The following is a 23,991-nucleotide window of genomic DNA, read 5'->3' as shown; positions in this document are numbered from 1 at the left end:
TTTACAGTTTACACATTTCAAGGCCATCTATCAGACGGCTATAAAAAAAAATTCTATTGTTACTTTATGTCGATGAGGTGGGAAAATTTTCTAATGACCTCTCGAGTCTTGAATCATGTATTAATAAATTTAATAAAAAAATCAAATATTTTATTTTATTTATTTGTTACAATTACAATATTTAAATCTAATTTATAATAATGGTATCACAATTCATAAATATTCCAATTTTTGCTGATAATGAAAATAAATAACATGAAAATTTATTTAAACCAAATTTTGATAGAAAAAAGCTGATACTAAAATACTTAACATCAATATTTAGATAAGATTTAGATAATTTATTTCTATCCTTAATTACAATTAAGTTTTTTGTGATTCTTATAATATACCTTACTTGAATTACAGTAAATATCATGATAATATTTATAAGCTCGATTATTTGAAAATACAGTGCGTTAGATTACTGAATGAGCCAAAAAAAAAATTAATACTATATTTTTCTGCCATATTCAGTGGAAAATTAAATTAAATTGTAATGGATTTGAGCTGCATCGAGTAGCACTTTACGGTGTTGTATAAAAATGAAGTTACATTGTGTACGAGCTAGACAATTTTCTGAAGACCTGTTTCGAATTGTTGTTTGATTGACCTTTTGCACTCAAATTAATAGCAACAAGGTATTATTACAAAATATATCTTAAAAATATCAAGTGTAAAAATAATCAAAATTAATTTATAAATCATAAATGTTAGAAGTAATCTAAAGATAAAAATATTACACCCTCAAATTAAATATGTAAATTAATTTTCAATTTAAAAATATATCTTTCCCTAGTTGCAGCCGTCTACCATGAGTTGAGTGAAATAGTGTCTACTTTAAAGAGCACTGGGCGATGGGTGCTTGAGACTTAGACTTTAGCTTTCTTTCTTTACTTAATTACTCTTCTTGTCTTTTGTTCCTATCCATTTACTAGTGGTTCAAAAACAGTGAAAATAGTAATAGATTTAAATCCCACACATGTAGCTTCACAGTAACTCATAATGAAACGGCGCTTCGTTCACGTTCACCCGCTCGACAACACTCAACAATCAGTCAACGGGGCGCAACACTCTAGAAGCTCAGGTGGCGTCACGAAGGACGCTCCTGCGAGGACAACTTCTCCAGGCGCTGGCAGAGGTCGTGCGCCAGGCGAGCGGCGGCGGAGCAGTGCGGCGGCAGAGGAGAGGCGGGGGCTGGGGCCATGGGGGGAAGGGCTGCGGGATCCAGCGGGGTCATCGCCGGAGCTGCCACTGGCGGGGAACGAGGCGGGGGGTAACACTGCACTGTGTGCCCGCACTCAGACATGGGGCACAATCCCACCCAGCGGGCCTTGCCAAAGGCGTGAGACTGCAATTTAAAAAAATAAAAGTTTTACTATAATAGTCCAACAAAGTCCAATACCATTCTGCATGTAGGCAACATTATTCAAGTATACTATATATGTGGCAGCCCTGCTGCAGACTAGCAGCTTTGCGGCAACCCTGCAACTGCGTGGTGAATCATCGGCCAACTACCGATGAAAAAGTACGATAGCATCAGATTACATCGACCGGAATCCTCTAGACATTCAAGAGCCTGCAGAGAGTCCGAGAACATTCTCTACTACACTGCACCTTGGGAGCGCCTTTATAAACGCTGTATATGCAATTTGCAAGACAGATTGTAGACAGTGCGGAGTGACCCCTTTTCTCTCTGAGCAACACTTCTAGTACGAACTCAGCGATTAACAAGATCTGCTATTTAAATCTTGGTGTACTTATGTAATTAAATTGTAGCTTGTGTAATGCGTAATTTTTGTAACAGGGAATAAATACTATTATAAAAGGTTATTTCATTAAAACTTTTATTATTCTCTGTACCACCTTGTCACTCCAGCCATCTACAACGGAGCCTACACCCATATATATATATATACAATACTATACAAGTTACTCAATTATTATTATTAATAATAATATCATAATTATTTCTAAACATAAATAAATATAAAAGCGATAATGTTTTTATGTAAAAATCACCCAATCATCCACCTGAACCACATTCCTCTTCAACGAGTTGAAAAAATTAGAGACTTTGGAGTTGGAGTATTACTTGACTCTAAATTGTTATTCAAAGATCAGGTTGAATACATCTTAGAAAAAGCCTACAAACAAATGGGCTTCATTCCAAACATCACAAAACCATTCAATAAGCCTTTTACACTTGAACTTAGTAGTATATATGGCATACGTAAGATCTCATCTCGAATTTGCATCTGTCATTTGGAATCTTCAAAACAAACTCATACTAACCTAATTGAAAACATTAAAAAAAATAAAAACAACTCCTGTCGTATCACTTTGAAAATCATCAATGTAACTCTGATTGTTGACTTGACTCCCCATATTGTACATTCTGTGGTCTAGAAGTGGGATCTTTAGATCACATCTTTTTTAGTTGTCCTCTCTCTAAACAAATATCCTCTCTTCTATCAAACCCTATCTAAAATTTCCTCCCCTCCATTCAACATCTCATCTCTTCTAAGTCTGAACTCGACTCCAATTTTCATTATAATTTTGAAATTTGCCTATTTTTAAATAAAATTAATATTTAAATTCACCTTTCTTCTCCATAATTTTAAATGATGGCCAAGAACACCCTTGAAGGGTGAAAGCCAGAAATAATGGGAAAAAAAAACCCTATTACTCTTTACAAAAAAAGAAAAAAAAAATTGATGTACTGTTTCTATATAAGATCGTGAACTGCCTTATTGACTGACCAGCTCTATTAGAAATGATTGCGTTTCGTTGCCCTGAACGCAATACCAGATCGAATACCTTATATTACATACAACAATTAAAATCAAAATACGCCCAAAACTCTTTACGTATCAGCAAAAGTTACAATTCCTTAAGGGATATTGATATTTTCCACTGTACCCTTAAAATTTTTTTAATTAATAACGTACTTAAACCAAAACAATACTTTTAAAATTTGAATATTTGAAACTGTTATTTCATGGTGGAATTCCATTATAAATATATATAAAGAAAACAATTTTAAACTTTTTTCCACTTGTTTTTATTTGACCGTGACCGGTTTCAGCCTGTTAGGGCCATCTTCAGACTGGTACAATTTTTGTCTTAAACTAGGGTTTATATACATAGGTAAATTACATTGAGGGGAGGGGTTACATAATAGGTTAGTTTGAATTATGAGGGGTTTTTCGTGAAATATGATATTTCCCAAATAAGTATTATACTATCAATTTAAGGATTTACCCAACATAAGGTTATCAGCTAATTGTTAACTATTAAAATCGAATGAATTTATTTATAGAACTATGATAATTATGCCTATTAGGAATCTATTGTGTGGTTAGTTAAAAATATTTTAATGGATTTTATATAATTCAAATACATATTTAGGATAGGTGACATACTGATTATAATGGATATAGCAGCGGACATTTAGCAACTGCTTCTAATTTTGTGTTCATAACATTGTTGGAGTTTACTTTTTTAGTTAGGCGGGTTATCTCTAATGACTCTAGCCTATCTAATTTATGACCTTTGACGCAGGTATGTAAAAATTGTACATCTCTATCCTTGTCAAACGAGTGTTTATTCTCAAGTAAGTGTGCCGCAACATTCGACATTTCGCCTTTGTCATTTACCCAGCTTGAAAAATGTTCTTTTATGCGGGTTTTGAATGATCTACCTGTTTGGCCTATATAGTAAGACGGGCAATTGGCACAGTTGATTTGGTAAACTCCTGAGTTTTCCATTTTATCCCTTTTATCTTTATTATTTATTAGGATTTTACCTAATGAATTTACATTATAGAATGCTGTTTTACAATTATCTTTATTGGTTATCCTAGATATTTTTGTGGATATATCACCAATATAAGGTATTTTAACGCATTGTTTTTTTGTGACATCATTTTCATTGTTGATTGTAAGACCTTGTGATATAATTGCCAGTGTGAGTTTTTTATCCTTTTTCTTTAATAATTTATCAATAAGTTCACTACTATATCCATTATTATTTGCTATGGTTTTAATAATATTGAGTTCATTATTATAATTTATACAATTCAGGGGTATATGTAAGAGTCTGTGAATGAGTGAGTTAAATACTGATAACTTGTGAGAAATGTTAATAAGCTGATAACCTTATGTTGGGTAAATCCTTAAATTGATAGTATAATACTTATTTGGGAAATATCATATTTCACGAAAAACCCCTCATAATTCAAACTAACCTATTATGTTAACCCCTCCCCTCAATGTAATTTGTCTATGTATATAAACCCTAGTTTAAGACAAAAATTGTACCAGTCTGAAGATGGCCCTAACAGGCTGAAACCGGTCACGGTCAAATAAAAACAAGTGGAAAAAAGTTTAAAATTGTTTTCTTTATATATATTCAAAACAATCATTTTTTTATTATTCGTCCATCCTTTATTTTTTCACTTTATCTACTCTCTTCCTGCCTGAAACCATAAAAAATATTTTAAATGGAACTGAACTGGTTTATTTTATACTCAACATCTTAAATGCAAAATTAATTCACATGTATAAATGTATGTTTCCTAAATATACATTTCATTTTGTAATCATTAGTTAGATTATGTTAAACATTATTTTGACTATTGAAGTGGCAGTTTTCTTTCCACCTAAAATAATATTTTTATAATCATATATGTATTTTTGTCATAGCACCTGCTGGCACCGTGTTTAATAATTGCATAATCAAGCGGGGAAACTAATCAAGTTGGCTCTCTCGTAAGTCAACGAGATTGCAGAGCAAATACAAATATGTTGACATTGTCTGTCTGAGCTGAATAAAGTCTGCAAGCTCCAACTCATTACTTATGGACGTAGAATAGCTCTGCTGTGTTCAATCTGTCCATCTGCCACAGGTCCATTGTGCACCAGGCCTGATATACCCACTGTGTTATTTAATAGGATGGTAAAGAGAACTATGTACACGCAAAGCAGGGGTGTTCATTAAGCCATTATTTGGAAATTGCAAAATGAAAAGAGTAAAGTATTATTAAGTCCATCCACTTTAACTGCTAAAGGTTAAAACTTATCGGAATTGAATTTTAAATAAAACAAAAAGGAATTAGTTTCTCGTTATAACTGGATTTTTTTTATTGAGTATGCTGCTGTAGACAAGGAAAGTATAAATGAGGAAAAAAATTATATTATTTGCAAATTGCATAAATTATAATAATAATACATACATACTTTTCCAAACATTGACTTTGCCATTCATAAATTCAAATTACATCAAGTATTTTTAGTTTCAGACTTTTATTTTTCTTCAGTGGGTGAATCGGTACAGTGAAAGAGTATAATGAACCCTACTAGTTAAAAGTAATTTTCTGCAGAAATGGAGATTACTATTATAAAACGCGACGGCAGCCCCTGACCAACAACGGCAGGTCCTGACCAATAACGGCAGCCCCTTATTACCAATAAAGCTAATATGATTTCATTCGCAATTTTCACTGGATGAAAGGGTTTGAAAGTGTTTTGGTCGCACGGACATTCAGTCGGCACCACAGATTCAATTGACAATATGCAATTGCAGGCAGATCTCAGCCTTCCCAGCATCCGTTCCATTCATGGTGTAATTTATCACATGACGCTGAAGACATCTTCTCAAGTGATTAATTTGTGAAATTGGTAATGGGACACAGACCAAAGAAAGCAATTTGAACTACAAATACAGCAAATCCACCGTCGCATTACCCAAGGCTGGTTGGAAATAAGATAGAGATCATAATGAAATCTGGAATACTGTTTGCCTATATTCTTTAGACTCCTGGTTTTGACACATCGGAGCATTTGATGTAGCGATGAGTCGTCCATGAACGAGCCGCACAATTGAGCTAGGCTCTTTAGAGGTGAACGGTGTCTGACAGTCTGACATGTGGACTTGGACACATTTACCTACACCTTATAACTATCTAGGATCTAAGGCGAGCGCAGTATTCTCATTGCTCGTATGCTCTGAACTCACGGCTCCCGTTCAAGTGAGCCGTCGTTCAATCGAGTCCACTCTTTATTGAGCTGGTGCCATGGCTCCCGCTCTTAACAAAATGAGTCATGACTCTTCGCTAATTTGAAAGAATAGTCAATTAAGGTTTCCAGTGCAATCAAAATGCATAGAAATAGAAGTTATAAACCCATAGTGCATTATGTAGACTGTGGTATATAAAAAAAGTTATTTAACTACATTCTTGCATGCAATGATTATGCATTATAAATAATGACAACTCATAAATTATTGTGCTGTACAGCTAAATTTCCCACAGCATAATAAATTACTCTGAAACGATTACAGGTCAATAAAAACTTATTAGCATTGTAAATAAGTCAAACTATATCTATCACAAGATTAAAGTTAAAGAATGAAAAATAATACAGAACAAATCCAGCATAATTATTGTTATTATTGGATTATTAATATAGCGCAGTTTTAGAGGGAAAACCACCTGAAGGGTGATGAGCACAATAATTATGTAAAAATTACAATAAATTTGATTATCTAATTTCAATTGCTTATTCTTTACTCTGTGTTTATGAATGTTGATGGTTTTTGCATACAGAGCGGTTTCACAGCAGTCGTATAAGAAATAATGATGTGTTCTCACCACAGCACGGTCGCGCTCCCAAAGCTGTCCACACTGGCGGCACAGCGGGCAGGGCCGGGTGAGTGCGTAGCCACCACATTCCGGGCAGTCCAGTGTGACGTGCTCGTGTGTCCAGCTCACGCCGCACGTGAAGCACGAGTTGAGCTGCGCGCGCAGTTCCTCGATGGTCAGCACGGGTTCCGCCGCCGCCCCTCCCTCTCTCTCTCTCTGCAGCTCCTCCAGAGAAGCCGAGCTGGGACTGCGAGGGGTCAAACTGGAAAAGAACAAATAAATCCAATTTAATGCCAATTACATTTTGCATAATATGATATATCTTATTCATAACTAGTAGTGGTCTAATGTCTAATAACCTACCTTTATAATTAATTAAATCATTACAAACTTGACCATTACTCTAATTGATAAGATCTTTGGTTTCGATCCCTAAGTTTAAGAGTTCACAACGGCTTGCGTAGAAAAATTATAATTAATTTTACATTTGATCCAGAGTGGGAGAGCATCTCAGTATCGCCCTGGTGAGAGACCATTATGTTGCATGGTGACTAGCCATAGGATAAATAACACAAGAAATGCCTTGTGGGCATATTTCGTGATCAAAATATTTGCCTAATCGAAGCTTAAATTTCCAATACAAAACTGTATGTTGACGCAACTATATGCATCTCTCTTTAACATACTCCTATGTTCCTGCATTCCTCCACCCAATTACTTGTTACCCAATAACCTGTCTGTCAATGTGGAGTACCTACATCAGTGACATCGCAATAATTTATTATACAAGACCAGTCTGTTAAGAAAACCTGTGCAGTGTACACGTTAAGTGTTCCCCCAATGCGTTTGATTCGAGTATATTAAGGAAGCTTGTGCAGTGATAACCAGTAGTGTCCCTCAAGGCAATAATATCGATCGAAAAGATCAGGGGTAAGTCAGACCCCTTTCCAATTTTAACCACAGCTCCCTGTTAACCGCAGCTCCCCAATAGCTGTGTCAAATATTGTCCACAATAAAACCACTAACTGATTCGCATACGACATTCGCGACTCCACTGTGTTTACGAAATTGAAATGGGAAGGAGATCTACGATGTCGGGCGAGTGATGTAAGATGTAAGTGAGACGGAGCGCTGGGCGGTTGGGCTAAATGGAACACTTTTTTTCCATTCAATTTGTATGGAAGGCACTTCTAGTGTTATTCTTCACTCTACGACTACTACTATTAAATTGCTTTATAAAAAACATTTATTGGTTGATCAGAAAATAAATTTGGACAAATATTACATAAACTAACTGAATTATCACATTATGGTGGGAACCAAACAACGAATAAATGACTAGGATAGGATTGTCATTTATTGATTTGATTCCATTAGAATCAATTACGAACTAACTATAATACTCTGTTCACCGAAAAACAAATATTTTCAAAATATACTAATAGATAGTGAAGGATGAGCTGTGTATAAAATATACTAACAGATAGTGAAGGATGAGCTGTGTATAAAATATACTAATAGATAGTGAAGGATGAGCTGTGTATAAAATATACTAACAGATAGTGAAGGATGAGCTGTGTATAAAATATACTAATAGATAGTGAAGGATGAGCTGTGTATAAAATATACTAACAGATAGTGAAGGATGAGCTGTGTATAAAATATACTAATAGATAGTGAAGGATGAGCTGTGTATAAAATATACTAATAGATAGTGAAGGATGAGCTGTGTATAAAATATACTAATAGATAGTGAAGGATGAGCTGTGTATAAAATATACTAATAGATAGTGAAGGATGAGCTGTGTATAAAATATACTAACAGATAGTGAAGGATGAGCTGTGTATAAAATATACTAATAGATAGTGAAGGATGAGCTGTGTATAAAATATACTAACAGATAGTGAAGGATGAGCTGTGTATAAAATATACTAATAGATAGTGAAGGATGAGCTGTGTATAAAATATACTAATAGATAGTGAAGGATGAGCTGTGTATAAAATATACTAATAGATAGTGAAGGATGAGCTGTGTATAAAATATACTAATAGATAGTGAAGGATGAGCTGTGTATAAAATATACTAACAGATAGTGAAGGATGAGCTGTGTATAAAATATACTAATAGATAGTGAAGGATGAGCTGTGTATAAAATATACTAATAGATAGTGAAGGATGAGCTGTGTATAAAATATACTAATAGATAGTGAAGGATGAGCTGTGTATAAAATATACTAATAGATAGTGAAGGATGAGCTGTGTATAAAATATACTAATAGATAGTGAAGGATGAGCTGTGTATAAAATATACTAATAGATAGTGAAGGATGAGCTGTGTATAAAATATACTAATAGATAGTGAAGGATGAGCTGTGTATAAAATATACTAATAGATAGTGAAGGATGAGCTGTGTATAAAATATACTAATAGATAGTGAAGGATGAGCTGTGTATAAAATATACTAATAGATAGTGAAGGATGAGCTGTGTATAAAATATACTAACAGATAGTGAAGGATGAGCTGTGTATAAAATATACTAATAGATAGTGAAGGATGAGCTGTGTATAAAATATACTAACAGATAGTGAAGGATGAGCTGTGTATAAAATATACTAATAGATAGTGAAGGATGAGCTGTGTATAAAATATACTAATAGATAGTGAAGGATGAGCTGTGTATAAAATATACTAATAGATAGTGAAGGATGAGCTGTGTATAAAATATACTAATAGATAGTGAAGGATGAGCTGTGTATAAAATATACTAATAGATAGTGAAGGATGAGCTGTGTATAAAATATACTAACAGATAGTGAAGGATGAGCTGTGTATAAAATATACTAATAGATAGTGAAGGATGAGCTGTGTATAAAATATGCTAACAGATAGTGAAGGATGAGCTGTGTATAAAATATACTAATAGATAGTGAAGGATGAGCTGTGTATAAAATATACTAATAGATAGTGAAGGATGAGCTGTGTATAAAATATACTAATAGATAGTGAAGGATGAGCTGTGTATAAAATATGCTAACAGATAGTGAAGGATGAGCTGTGTATAAAATATACTAATAGATAGTGAAGGATGAGCTGTGTATAAAATATACTAATAGATAGTGAAGGATGAGCTGTGTATAAAATATACTAATAGATAGTGAAGGATGAGCTGTGTATAAAATATACTAATAGATAGTGAAGGATGAGCTGTGTATAAAATATACTAATAGATAGTGAAGGATGAGCTGTGTATAAAATATGCTAACAGATAGTGAAGGATGAGCTGTGTATAAAATATACTAATAGATAGTGAAGGATGAGCTGTGTATAAAATATACTAATAGATAGTGAAGGATGAGCTGTGTATAAAATATACTAATAGATAGTGAAGGATGAGCTGTGTATAAAATATACTAATAGATAGTGAAGGATGAGCTGTGTATAAAATATATTAATAGATAGTGAAAGATGAGCTGTGTATAAAATATACTAATAGATAGTGAAGGATGAGCTGTGTATAAAATATACTAATAGATAGTGAAGGATGAGCTGTGTATAAAATATATTAATAGATAGTGAAAGATGAGCTGTGTATAAAATATACTAATAGATAGTGAAGGATGAGCTGTGTATAAAATTTAACTCTTTCAGCGTTTTAGGGTCAAATATGACTGGGCGTCCATATTTTATAAAAGTATTTTTATCTTTTTTTCTGTCATGGAAAAATACAAAGAGAAATAATAATGTTTTCCAGTTTGCCTCAAATATTTATACTAAAATCCATAAATAAAATCCTAAACTTGGCCAAAATGAATAATTCATATTTCACGCCGCTATCGTAACAATCGGTTTATCTTTAAAAAAATATTTTTTATCATATGAATGAGATAAAAGTGAAACTAGTTTTCTTACAAATTCCACAAACAAAAATTTGTTTTCGAAATATCGAGTTCTCTTAATTTTTCTATAGTTGGATTAAAAATTAATTAAAAATGTGGTTAGCGTTTTTGAAAACATTTGATATTAAAATTTTATTATTTAGAAATAGAAATGTTTATTAAATTCATTCACCGGAAAGATAATTTTATCTACAGTTTGTAAAATAGTATTTGTTTACTTTGTAGCTTGAAGCTACATTTTTTTTACCAACCCTACAATAAAATCCCAACCCAAATCAACTCAAAATAAGGCCACACAAATGGGGTTTACGCCGTAATAGACCCTAGCGCATTGAGAGATGTGGGGGAACGCGATTCAAAATCCAAAAGATCGAACAAAGTCAATAAAAATTACCTGTACATAAACATAAAGCATCGAATAACTAGAAATAGAATTCGTCCGACTTTTAATTTCTTTATCTATGGCAATACTAAACATTTAGTTTTTCATTATAATTATACAACGTTGTTATTTCTTCCCACCGGATACAAAAGATTATAAACACTGCGTTTTAACGTATGGCACACTAGATACACAGTACACACGCAAGACGAAATTAATGACAACATTGAGGTATTTTAATGAGAATTTTTGGAAAAAATTTCCACATTATCATATTAAGGCGAAGCACTAAGAAGTATTGCAAAATTATGTGTTTTTGGTTTAAAAAAATTATCGCTTATAAATATTTTAGATGTTTTAATTAAATACTGCAAGTAGAAAGCATCTTGGACTTTGAAATAGTCGAGTCTTTTTATATGCCCACAAAAAAATAAAGAATCAGGCCTTTAAAAACTACTTTATGGTTCAAAATCTCCAACTTATAAAGCCCTTTTCGGTTATGGTTTTATTGTATAATGTGGAAAATTAGGTTCATTAGAAAATGTTTAAATATTTGTGCCTGAACTTCACAAAATAAAATAAATAATACTTTTCGGCGATGTTTTTTTCCTGCATCAAAACAGACGGCTGATTATCGGAGGGTTATTGTTAGCGACCCGATTCCAAATGTTACACGACGTGGTGCATCGCCTTAATAATAGCATCAGCATTTCACAATAACTCGAAAAACACTTACGAATTAATAAATTATTTCTCGACAACCAACAAAAGAACTGTCTAATTTCTAGTAAAAAAAATAATATTATCATCAGCAAATTTGATAAAATTTTGTGCAATTCAATGGAATAAATATTTCTAAATGCATTTGGTATCTTGAGTTTGCCTATCGCTAGTGGAATAATTCAGTGTAATCTGTGTTTTTATCGATTTCTGCAAATCCTAACTAGGTTATTAGTTATTACACCTACGAGCTCGTAACGAGGTGGCTCGTTCTGCTTACCCACCCAAGCCATTACAAATCTGACGTCAGGTTTATAATTTACAACAAATTCCCAATAATGATTGCGTTCTAAACCTAATTGCCACCACCTACAACACAATCGTGTCACTGACGCGTCCATTATCATTACATTAGCGATGCGAAGTAAGCTGACAATGACAACTGACAACCGAGAACCGAGCAACGAGCAAAGAGCAACAAGCACCACTTCTCGAACAATAATGCACCGAGGGGAGGCATTCAATTTTATCGCAAAGGTTTCAACTTTCCGAGCGTATGGTAGGTCCCTAACGAGCGAGATAAACGCCGAACAAAGACCACCCGCAATGTTAAATAGCTGTATTATAGGTATCGAACAATATATATACACAGGACGCGCTGTATATTGTAACTGTCAACGTGGCAAACCAAACGCAAGACAATTGTTAAGCGTCAGCTACACTACTCGCTTCGACGCTTCGACGAAGTCCTCGAGGAAGTTAGCCGAAGTTCGAAGTGCGTGCCCACACTCGTGCAACTTCGCGAGTAACACAGTCCAGTCCTTTGACTCGGGCGCATTTACCGACAACAATCGGAAGTCGGGCGAAGCGAAGCGAAGTTGCCCGAAGCGAAGTGAAGTTCGTGCCCACACTATCGTATTCGGTCAACTTCGATCAACTTCGCGAGTAGTGTAGCTGGGCTTTATCGCTTTCGATTTCTTACTTACAGTAGTATAGTAACTGCCACACTTCACGTACTACCTTTAAATAAATTGCATTAAAAAAGCGCCGAAATGCCCTTGTGTGTTTTCATCACTCGACAAACACTAGTAAAAGCCAACAAATAACATTTTATTCGTAAATACACACTAATTATTATATTATTATAAAAAAATACAATTATAATCTATTGTTTCCCGAATTTTCAGTGCCATTAGAGAAAGTGAGATAGCGAACGTAGCAACACATAAGTATATGAAGGACAACCTAGTAGAGGTAGTTCGTCTCATATAGTAATTCCGTGTCGCTTAGTGTAAACGAGTAAGAGTTTCTTGTCATCTCAGTCTCACCCACCCGTCATGTAGAATGTAGTATTCAACGTAAATACGAAAACGCCGCCCGCTATCGTTTATTTCGTTCATACTCACATATTCTTTCAATGTCTATCTTTATTAAACGTGAAAACCGTTTGAATTAAGAAGTTACTGGAAACATAAGAGTGTTCCTTACTCGCCGCATTTTATCTTAAGTTCGTGAGACAATAACGAGTCTAGATGTCTATTGATGTATTGATGTAGATGTAACGTCATTGGTATCGAAATATCTTAGTACCTATAACGTAGTGACCGACCGAAGTTTCGGTCTTGGTTTCGACCAATAAACGGGTTTCTGCCGCGGTTTTGATTTCGGCTTCGTGATCGACCACGTTTAGCTTTACTCGGCCGCGTGAGTAAGTCCCAAGAATAACTAAATGTTTTTAAAAAACATGTTAGTTAAAAGTCGTCTTAAAGTTTAAAATTTCAAGAGTTTGCAATTTTCAAATATTATATAATTTGTCAAAGGTTTTTCTTTTCATTGTTAAGTTGGAGACCCTGGGTGATCGAGACAGCTATTGAGACTTAATAAAATGATATTGACTGCAACTCTGTCGGCTCTGTTACTAATAGTGCCAATCAAGTCAAGGATGCGTATTGTTTACATTCCTGGCTAACTAAGATTACGCTTACCTTTTGGAAAAATAACGTTAAGTCAAAACAAGTTGTAAAGTTCTTGTTTGTGTGTGTTGAAAACAAGCGAAAACACAATATGAATCTATAAAATAAGATGAACTAGTTTTTATCTCTATCTTCGTTAGCAGTCAAAAGACTGTAAAAGGAGAGTGGAAAATCTTTTTTACACTAATCGGGGGAAATTACAATTATTATTAAAAATTAAAATTAAATTAAACAAAAATTACAATTCTCCAATCGAATTGAAATATTTCTTCGAAAATGATTCTGTATCAAACAAAGATGCTATCCGCGTCTGTTTGTGCGCTTAGTTCTTCTAAACTACTACGCAACGGATTTTGATAGGGTTTTCACTATCATTTAGAGAATTTCTTCCGGAATGTTTATATATATATATATAAACATTCCATATATATATAATACATGCATATTATATTTATATAAAGTAGATGTTTTGTAATCAAGTCGTAAAAAAATATTTTCGGGCGCTTACATTGCTAACGCTGGTTAAATCTTATGAGATACAACAAAATAATGTACTACGGAATTATAAGTATATCTTTAAAAAAGCCCGTGATGGTATATGTATTTTTCCTAAGGATAACCACCAGCAATGCCGGGTTAGTATTAAATAATTTAAAGAGTGCTTGTGAATCTACTTATTGTACATATATCAATTATTAATCGACTGGGAATTAAATAAATAATCATACATATCAACGTTCTGCTTAATCGTATTTGGTTCAACGCTATATCAGAAGTAATAGTAGATATAGCACGCTTATGACATATTATGATAGGTAATTTTAATCAGAAATTAGTTACACGATAAGGGCTATCTCGGGAATGTAAAACATTATTCTGCGAAATTACAGCCTATCCGACTTGTTCTCTTAGGGATGAGGGTTACAGGTAAAGAGTATTTGGCGATAAATGCAATCTTCGGCATTATATCAATGGCCTTGGCGTTTAATTTACACCTTGCATATCAATTGTTGACAATGCGGAAACGATAAATGAACGTTTAATCAACAAACAAAAAGGTGATAAAATATAAAATTTGCGCTTTTTTCTGTTACTAATTCCGAAACGCGGAAACGAAGTTGTTAAAAACAACTTTTTAAATTTAATTATTTATTTTAAAAAATATTCTTTCATATATCTGCGGGCTAAGAAAAACCCGACAATATTACTTTGAATTCCTCCCACTTATCATTATTAGTGGAATAGAATAATAAATAATATTGTTAGCCCCCTTTTTAGGGGCTTTTACATATCAATAGTATAAATTATATATTAATACAGTACATATTTATTATACATAACTAAACTGCCTCAGTAACAATATTTTGTATTTGTAAACCATTCAGTACTTTCAACACTTTTGTTCAGTTTGCAATGTTTTCTGTGCATTTCCAATGCGCTATATGTATATATATATTTTTTAAATTTTCTGTAAAAACAAATTAAATACTGTTAGAAACTAGATAAAAGCATATTTCCGGTGTACGCGTTTAAAATAAACATTACTATTTCTAAATAATAAAATTTTAATATCTAACGTGAAAAATGTTGTAAAAAACGATAACCATATTTTTACTTCAATCAAAGAAAAATTGAGAGAACACGATATTTGTTTGGGGAATTGTAAGAAAACTGTAACTTCACTTTTATCTGGTTCATATAATAAAAACATATATATATAAAGTTAAATATGAATTATTTATTTTGGCTATTTTTAGGATTTTATTAATAGCATCCAGTACGTAATATATTTGAGGCAAACTGGAAAGAATTATTATTTCTCTTTCTAACGTCGAATAAATTAAAGATGTCCACTGACTCGGTAAAATTATTTCACTCCATAAGTATTCTGGGCAACGAGGAATACATATGGTAGTTAGTACCAGAATCTCTACACTGAAATAAATCCCGACTTCTAGTATTACGTCGTGGAACCGAAAGCTTATCAATGCAAGCTATTCTTGAGTATCAAATGCATAATTTAGAATCGGTGAAAATAATTCAGTGAGACAATTTAAGCATATTAATTTCATTTAAAAGAGTGTTGTAGTTCACTGTGCGCTGTGCACTCAGTGGTAGGCACTCACCGGTCCCTCGAGGAATAGTGAAAAACTTGACTTCTTGCCACGGCGTAGATATGGTTTAGATGGCCTTAAGCCGGTCTTAAGGCCGACATAGCTATAACCAACGCTGAACAAGTGCGTCAGAATCTAAGAAGTTACGGAGTAGGTTTAGAATGCAATAATGCATTTGTATTGACTAAACAGATTGGTTGGAGCACTGTGCGCTGTCCATTCAGTAGGTAGGTGAAGGTACTCACCGGTCCCTGGAGGTGCTCAGCTCCGTGGGGTGGAGGCTCGCTAGCGACATGTCGGTGATGTTCGTGGAAGGAACTGAAACAACAATCAACAATCAATCAACAACAAGCTAATTCTGCATACAATCATAAGACAGTATCGAGTTTAATCAGTCAGTACACACACAAGCATTGTTTAATCAATTTGGATTGCACCGGTAATTGAATGACCGTGAATCACTTATTATTTCGCGACCAAACACAAAAAAACAATTGGACTGTTCATTTTGTTAATAGGCATTTTTTGTTATATTGTACGTTGAGTTTTTTTTCCGACTTAAACCCGATATAAAATGGGCGGTGTAATTAATGCCGAAAAACTTAAAAAACAAAAACGTAATAAAACCAATATCAACAAGCCCCACTCTCGTCAATTTCTAGTCAATAATTTGACCAATCAACTTTTAAGACATGTTTGTTATTTACTTCTGCCAATTAGGCTTTATTATTATTATGTTTTCAGAGCATGCATCGGTGAAAGTTGTAAGAACGAACATGCATACATACTTACGAGTCGTGTGTGTAGTAGGGACGTGTATGTCGTAGCAGGGGATAATGGTACGTATACAATTGCGAACCGAAACGCGAACCGAGCCACGAATTCCGAACGAAGCAACTGCAAGCGGGTTTCGCACCATTTGCAGTTGCTTCGTTCCTTTCCCATAAGTTGAGGTTCAGCTCGGCAGTTCGGCTCACGTATACGTAGCGATTATTTGGATAGATACTATATTCCAATCTGGGAGGCGGGTTTGGGACTATGGGTACCGGGAACCATTCATTGGATAACCATCACCTCTGCTATAGGTCACCCCGAGTGGTTCGCTGCTATTTACTTATATTTACTTTTAACGGTTAGATATAACAATCAATCTAATTGCTTTTTAAATTAAATTTTGCTAAACATTTTAAATAAACGATAGATAATAAATTGGAACGTGTTTCTAAACAAATAAACGCTGTTACTAGGGACGTGTCTAACGCCCCCCAGATGTTATCCGAATACGCACATTACGACTCGCAAAATTAAAGCTGCGATTACACTAGACAATTTTTATTACAATTTTTTTGTGTAATTAAAACTGCTTTGTTTAAAAAAACTTTATTAGGATTTTTTTATTTTATGAATGATCACGATCACCCTCAAGTTTCGCGGTACGAGCGTGGAGCATGAAAACTAAAGTATATAATATACCTAATACTCGGACATCTTTCAAAATCAAATTCTTTTAAATTTGTTACCCAATATAAAGTGTAGTATAGAACCAATTTTAAATGTCCCTACACATCCAGTATCTTTGGCGTTGTGATTTTGCGGGGTATGATGGGACTGCGTGCGGGTGTTCCAACTACAGGTTTTCCAATAAGAGGTGTTATTTTGATATTCAATCGTAAAAGATCAATGATTTCGTTGCTTGTGTGGCACGTAGCGCCGTCTTGTTGAAAGTAAACGTTGTCCAGATCAATACCATCCAATTTCGGCCATAAAAAACATTAATCATCTCTCGATAGCGCAATCCATTCACCGTAACTGTTTCTCCAGCCTCATTTTCGAAAAAGTAAGGTCCAATGACTCCGCCGGACCATAAACCGCACCAAGCAGTCACACGTTGAGGATAGAGAGGCTTTTCAACAATAACTCTTGGGTTTTCCGAGCCCAAGATGCGACAATTTTGCTTGTTGACGAAGCCACCGAGGTGGAAATGGGCCTCATCACTCAAAATGATTTGCATTTGATTTACTCGAGTGAATTTTAATAATTTCAATGCGTTGTTTAGGCGTGTATTGTTCCATTTTTATATGGCGTAGTTTCTACTTGTCAAATGTCCAAAATGGCAGCTTCAAAAGTAACATCTACCGAAATAGCGGGCTATTCAAAATAACACCTCTTATTGGAAAACCCTGTAGTACGAAATACTTTTTTGAAACATTCTACACCACCTGCGTGCACTAATACATTCAAACGTTTCTCCTTTAAAATGATTTGCCTCGTACATCGTTGAAATTATTATACAATGAAGCTTAACACAAAAAGTCGCAGATAGTCTTTGTTAGTTTGTCATTGTGATATAATGCTGCTTGCGAGCCGAAACGCGAGCCGAGCATCGAATTATGGGAAAGAAAACGTTACGTTTTAAAAAAAACCTTTTTGGAGATTCTCATACAAGTTAGGAGGACGATTTGATTGAGTGTCCCGGCCGGGCCTTGTGATCTAGGAGGTTTTGGCTCATCTCGTTATTTATCATATTTCTCATGAAATTAACCTGTCAAACATGGCGTTATTGAATCAAAAGAGAAAATCAATATTTTTTTGAAAAACACGTACATAATCATTAGCAGGTAGGTAGTAAGTATCGAGCACGTTTCTGAAAATATCGCTATTGACAAGGTAAACATCCCGTGATGCCGTAAGTAGGCACTAAATATGAGGAAAATGATCAATATTATTAGTGTTTCTTGATATGATGCATCGAGTTCAATTAATGGCAGGTGTTATAAATATTACAGAACATAGGCAAATGAGTCACAGGTAAATTCTTGGACGGTAATTCCCAGTAATAAGGAAGTTGAGTGAAAAATATTTTGACTTATAAAAAATATGTTCATGTAGATCAAAAAATATCGATTCTAAATATATAAATATATTTCTATATTATTATTCTTACAATTAGTTAAACGTTCTTGAAAAAGCATTCAATAGCAATATACTGTATACGCTCCACGATTGGTCGAAAGAATTCTGTCGTCACATGTGTCGTGACTTGTACGTACAACGGAACACCTATGGTGCATCTCTTTCTATTACATGAGAGATGGTCGATTTAGATGAGAGAGGTGTATAGGCCAAAGGTTTATTTGGGTTTGTCAAATATATGTACGTATTTGTTATTATTATTATATGAAATGGATTTCTAAAGATACATATTCGTATAGTGCTTTATAATAATATGTTGTTTATTGCATAACTTAGATGTTTTTATTATTATACATGTCACAAAGCATGTGATACACTTCAGGCCGCCGGCCGCTCAGAAAAGTCTCACAGTGAACTGGGCTGTAAACCGTTATTTTACTTTTGGTCTTTACTTTTCTGCGCGGTGGTCCTGAATTCGCGCGGGGAACGTCAACAAGTAGCGACGGCGATACCGTACAAGTACCGTATCGGGCGTGAAAAGCAAATATTCTAACTTAAAATATTAATTTAACTATGAAATCTTAATCAATTTTCTTTTTTTTTTAATAACATCAATTATAATAGACGGTTAACATTGGTACAAAAATTACTGGAATTCCTTGTTGAAGAATTAAATTTTTTTCCATACATAATGCTTAAGCGACGTGGTTTTCACAGTTCTAATGACGTCACACTACACCCCGCCTGTTACCGCTCGGATTCCGCTCGTTTTGGCGGGCTTAATAAAATTTAAACTTTGAGAATTAATTTAACTATGAAAACAAACTTTAAAAAAAAAAAAAAAAAATACCAGTATTTAAGTTTGAATGCGAACATTGATAAAAAAAAATAAAAAAAATGGACTCAACTTCCTTATTAGAGGCCAGGGTTGTCCAGTGTAATGATTATATTAAAAACGTAAACAATGACGTAAACATCGTTTGTGCTAAATATAAATTGAAATACGTTTATAAAAATAAAATGGTGGTGAATCATTGATCATAATATTATTATTATTGAGTGATTACGTCATATGCCCCCAGCAGGGCCAACGTTGGCGCCAAGATCCTTCGATGTGCGCACGAAAAACTGACGATTATCGGGTTGGCCGTGCAAGTGGTCCTATACACGTTGGGTCAATGCGATATCGTTGAAAATTTCAAAGTTGGTTCTAATTAGTGCAAGGAGTTTTTAACGAAAGTAAGCCATTATTTAATGCAAATAATAAAATTAATATTTTTGCAAAATATACCTACATCAAATTTAAAAATTTGAAAAAAAACGAGCTCGAGACATATCTACCTAAAGACAACCTGGTGAAAAACTACTATGGTTCAGTGAACTCTAGAACTTTTGCTTTGAATTTAAGTTTCAACATTGGAACTGATTATGGGAACAATTCAGAGAAGCGATAAAGTAGGCACCTATATTTGAAATGTATACATATTTCTTCAGTTTAAAGTTTACTAACGGTGTTCATTCGAAAGGTAAATTTCCGATTGACAATGTTTGTTTTTGAAAGGCAATATACATTTTGAATAACTACTTTCTGTTACACAGATGTTTTGTTTTTTTTTTTTATATGTTTAAATTTAAATATTTAAAGATATATTATGTTTGCAAAATAATGTTATTTTTTGTATAAATATGTTTCTAAAAAATATTAGCACACACAACGATGTGAGATAACATAAGATAATAAATAAATAGGCGCCCACAACAAAAATAATAAAGTGTGGTTGTTAGAAATTTTGCCAGAATCAGACGAACAACGAATGTAAAGAACTTTTATTTAAAAAAAAGGATATAAGATTTTCACAAATTGGCCAGTAGTCAGTTTTACCAAAATTTCAATTAGTAAATAATTTAATGATGATACAATATATTTACGAATACTGCAAGTCACCGAAATCACTCAAATCGGTGATGGACATATTAAGCTGGGTCCAGACATGTTCTTTTGTCCGTACCGTACCTCCGTTTCGTACCAGCGTCGCGATCCAAAAACTCTGGACGCATCATCTTTTGTCCGTACCGTACCTCCGTTTCGTACCCGCGTCGCGATCAAGAGCCCGTATCTCCGTACGTCGCTGCGATCATCGCGTGTTCATTTCCTCCCACCATGTCGTCGACTGCGGAAGTGTTTGAGAATTTGACGATTGCTTGCGCGTCCTTCATTGTTATTCACAATAATATAACGAAAAAAATACAAAAAAGGCGACGTTGGTGGGAGTTAGAATTGTTCAAAAACAGAGAAAGATGTGGCGGAACCAATGCACGCCGCGAACACGTCCAGACTGGCGCAGACCCGTACCGTATCGCCTTTGAACGGGACGAAAAACCGACTCGCGATGGATCGGAGCGTACCTCTATCCGTATCGAGATGCCGTACCACCGTACCGTACCGAACGGGCGTCCAAACTAGCGTTCTTGAACGCGACGCTGGTACGAAACGGAGGTACGGTACGGACAAAAGAACATGTCTGGACCCAGCTTTATGAACAACCTTTTTAAAACACTATTGTCAATTTGTTCATTTTAGGAGAATAATATATATTTACGGACGTGTACAGTGTACGTGTATTAATAATTATTGCTACGTACACGTTTTACTATGACTAGCTTCCGCAGAGAACTAGCACACGTATTATTCATTCAATAATTATTACGGTGTGCATTTTTATGCGTTACGGTGGAAACAATGCTCTAAAAATAGACCGCCCTGCACTGCAAGAAGTATGTTGTATCTTATTATATCTTGTTATATCTTCATTACCACTTCAACGTAAACTAAAAACATTCATGTACGCCCCTCTCACACATTTTTCATTGTTCTAAATAATTTTCACCAGTAGTGACAAACAAACTGCAAACCATTGCAAACTTTTCGATACACTCAAATTTAGTAAAAGTAGGCCGCAATAAATGCCAAAGTGGGCCAAGGGTTCTGCATAACTGACGTTAATTATGATTATGTAGCTATTATAATGGATAATTATTTTTGATGCACACACGTCTTTCATTTACACATACCAGTAATCATTGTATACAGTGTCCAGTAAAAAAACATGATCGGATCAAAATAAGCACAACAAAACTGTGAAAGTAACTACCCAGGCTGCGATGCATTTAGCAAAAGAGTTCGCATGCTTGCCGGTTGTGTGTGTAGGTAGTTCCTGTAATTTAAAAAAGGAATGTCACTCAATAATTAACCGCCAAAACGAATGGCTTGTTTAATCATAATGATTGTTTATGCAAATATCCGTTAGTAAAGTTCTTGACGGTCTCGTGCATCATTTAGTTCCGTATTGTAATAGCCTATTGAAAACAGATAACGCCATGTCAATCGATGTATTCGCATTGGTACCCTAACTTCAAATACAATCACAATCATCATTAATGGAGCGTGACCAAACAATATTTCAATTCAATGCGACAAAATTGAGTAATTAACATTCAAACAAAATTATATTATAGTATAAACACATGAATATTATTTTCAGTTCAATACGTACCCATTTACATAGATATCGAGGATTATTTGAGAATTAACTTATCTATTAGTTATTGGATAATGAATTTACAAAGCATTAATTAGAAAATTTATAAGCCGCATTGCACATTACTATTATTTCGATTTAATTAAATTTTGGCCAATTGCACCAGTTTCAAATCAAATTGTGATTGACACAAATACATAATAATGGGGTAGGTTTAAATATAAAAAATACCTATGGACTATAATAATACATAGCGATGCAAAGAATTTTATTGAAAAAGTAATAGCGTAATAGAACATAGTATAAGCAATTTTTTTTAAACTTAATTATTAGTTTAACCTTTCAAATAACAAAATAAAACCGCTCAATACGTCGTCGGTGCATTCAATAAAATACCAGTTTCTTTTCACTTTGCATGGCTCGGCAAAGCATTGGTGAAAGTTGGAAGCGCTGTTATCATAACAGAATACATTTTGGCTTACTTTTTAACGAAAATAAAGATGTTACTTCTGACAGCCTCAGTTGACACTTCACTTTCAAAATGTTTTATTTGAACGTCTTGACATAAAACACTAAAAACAGTTAGCTGCACTCACGCTCCACAAATCACAGCAGTCACAGTAAAATACAATGTAACGATATAAGACTGCACTCGATTCAATTTATGTCCATGAAATGTTTTTGTTGCTTTGTTTTGACACCGATTTCAATAATCAAAACAGTTGAAACACACCAGAGCGTCACTTGGTTTCGAAAATAACGTTGTGAAATTGGAGAACGTTCCAAACGGTCTAACAAACCACCCGATCCACTACAGCTGCACAACTGCGGGACGGCGGCGGCGAATGCCGCGAGCAGCGGTGATATGATAACTAGGGAAATTTCCCTAAATATGGGGAAATTAAAAAAAATATAGACATGGAAAAAGACGTTTTCATAATTTTAATTTAAGCTCTTCGCTCTTACGTTGCTTTATTGTTGATACTTACTAATCGATTAATGATGTAGTTAGGTGCAATAAGAAATTTATAATCGGGGGAGGGGGTTTTAATTTTCGAATATTACTTTCAATACAGATATTTTTCGCTGTTAGCAGAATATCCATGCAGTGTTTTCTTGAGAGTTTCCTGATATTTACATAAACAACGCCCACGTCATGACCTAGAAATACAAATTTGACACCGAAAAAAATGTTTAAGTGAGTATTTTATTAACATGATATCTAGCGGAAGTATAGATGGCATCGACCTACAAAGTCTAAACAAGACGGGTAGATGTTAAAAATGACACCGAAAACAAAATTATTAGTTCTTAAAATTGGGTTACGAAAACATTTATCGAAAAGAAAGTACATTTTTTCGTCCAAAACATCACAAGAAGCATTGCTCTCTACCTTGTTTTGGTCTGTTTGGACCAAATTTGTCTCCCAAGATATTATGCTTTCGAAACGAGGCGACGGAATCAGATGGGGAGTTAAAATGAGGGTAATAAAATGACTCGTTGGTGGGCCGAATTACTCGACTGAATTTGTAAGACACGCCATATCTGTAGTTAATATATCGATGATCGATCGTGATTTTAGGATTCTTGTGATTTTCTGGGGAATTTTTGCTATCTTTCCTAGGGTAATTTTTGTTTCGATATTACATCACCGGAGAGCAGTGAACGGGGAACGAGTTTGAAAGCACATCTCGGCGTAGTTAAGTTTCTAGTTCAGCACGCGGCCACTTTTCCAAAAAGTTTTTCAAGTATATTTAATACGGTTGTG

The 23,991-nt window shown here is 34.3% G+C and overlaps 1 protein-coding gene across 1 annotated transcript; it reads right to left on the bottom strand.

Moving 5' to 3' along the window:
- Positions 1–216: 216 nt before the first annotated feature.
- On the bottom strand, positions 217–23,037 carry Pino (protein pinocchio). Its single transcript, XM_089635651.1, has 4 exons — positions 22,706–23,037; positions 16,017–16,089; positions 6,692–6,944; positions 217–1,390 (listed from the first exon to the last, which is right to left on the bottom strand). Exons 2-4 carry the CDS (start codon positions 16,064–16,066, stop codon positions 1,133–1,135), a joined length of 561 nt encoding a protein of 186 aa, XP_089491777.1. The 5' UTR covers positions 16,067–16,089; positions 22,706–23,037; the 3' UTR covers positions 217–1,132.
- Between the last annotated feature and the right edge of the window lie 954 nt (positions 23,038–23,991).

The sequence above is a fragment of the Hesperophylax consimilis genome, chromosome 1 (genome assembly GCF_061612785.1).
Source record: "Hesperophylax consimilis isolate HC1 chromosome 1, BYU_Hcon_1.0, whole genome shotgun sequence".
Taxonomy (NCBI): domain Eukaryota; kingdom Metazoa; phylum Arthropoda; class Insecta; order Trichoptera; family Limnephilidae; genus Hesperophylax; species Hesperophylax consimilis.
This window is presented reverse-complemented; position numbering and strand designations above follow the sequence as displayed.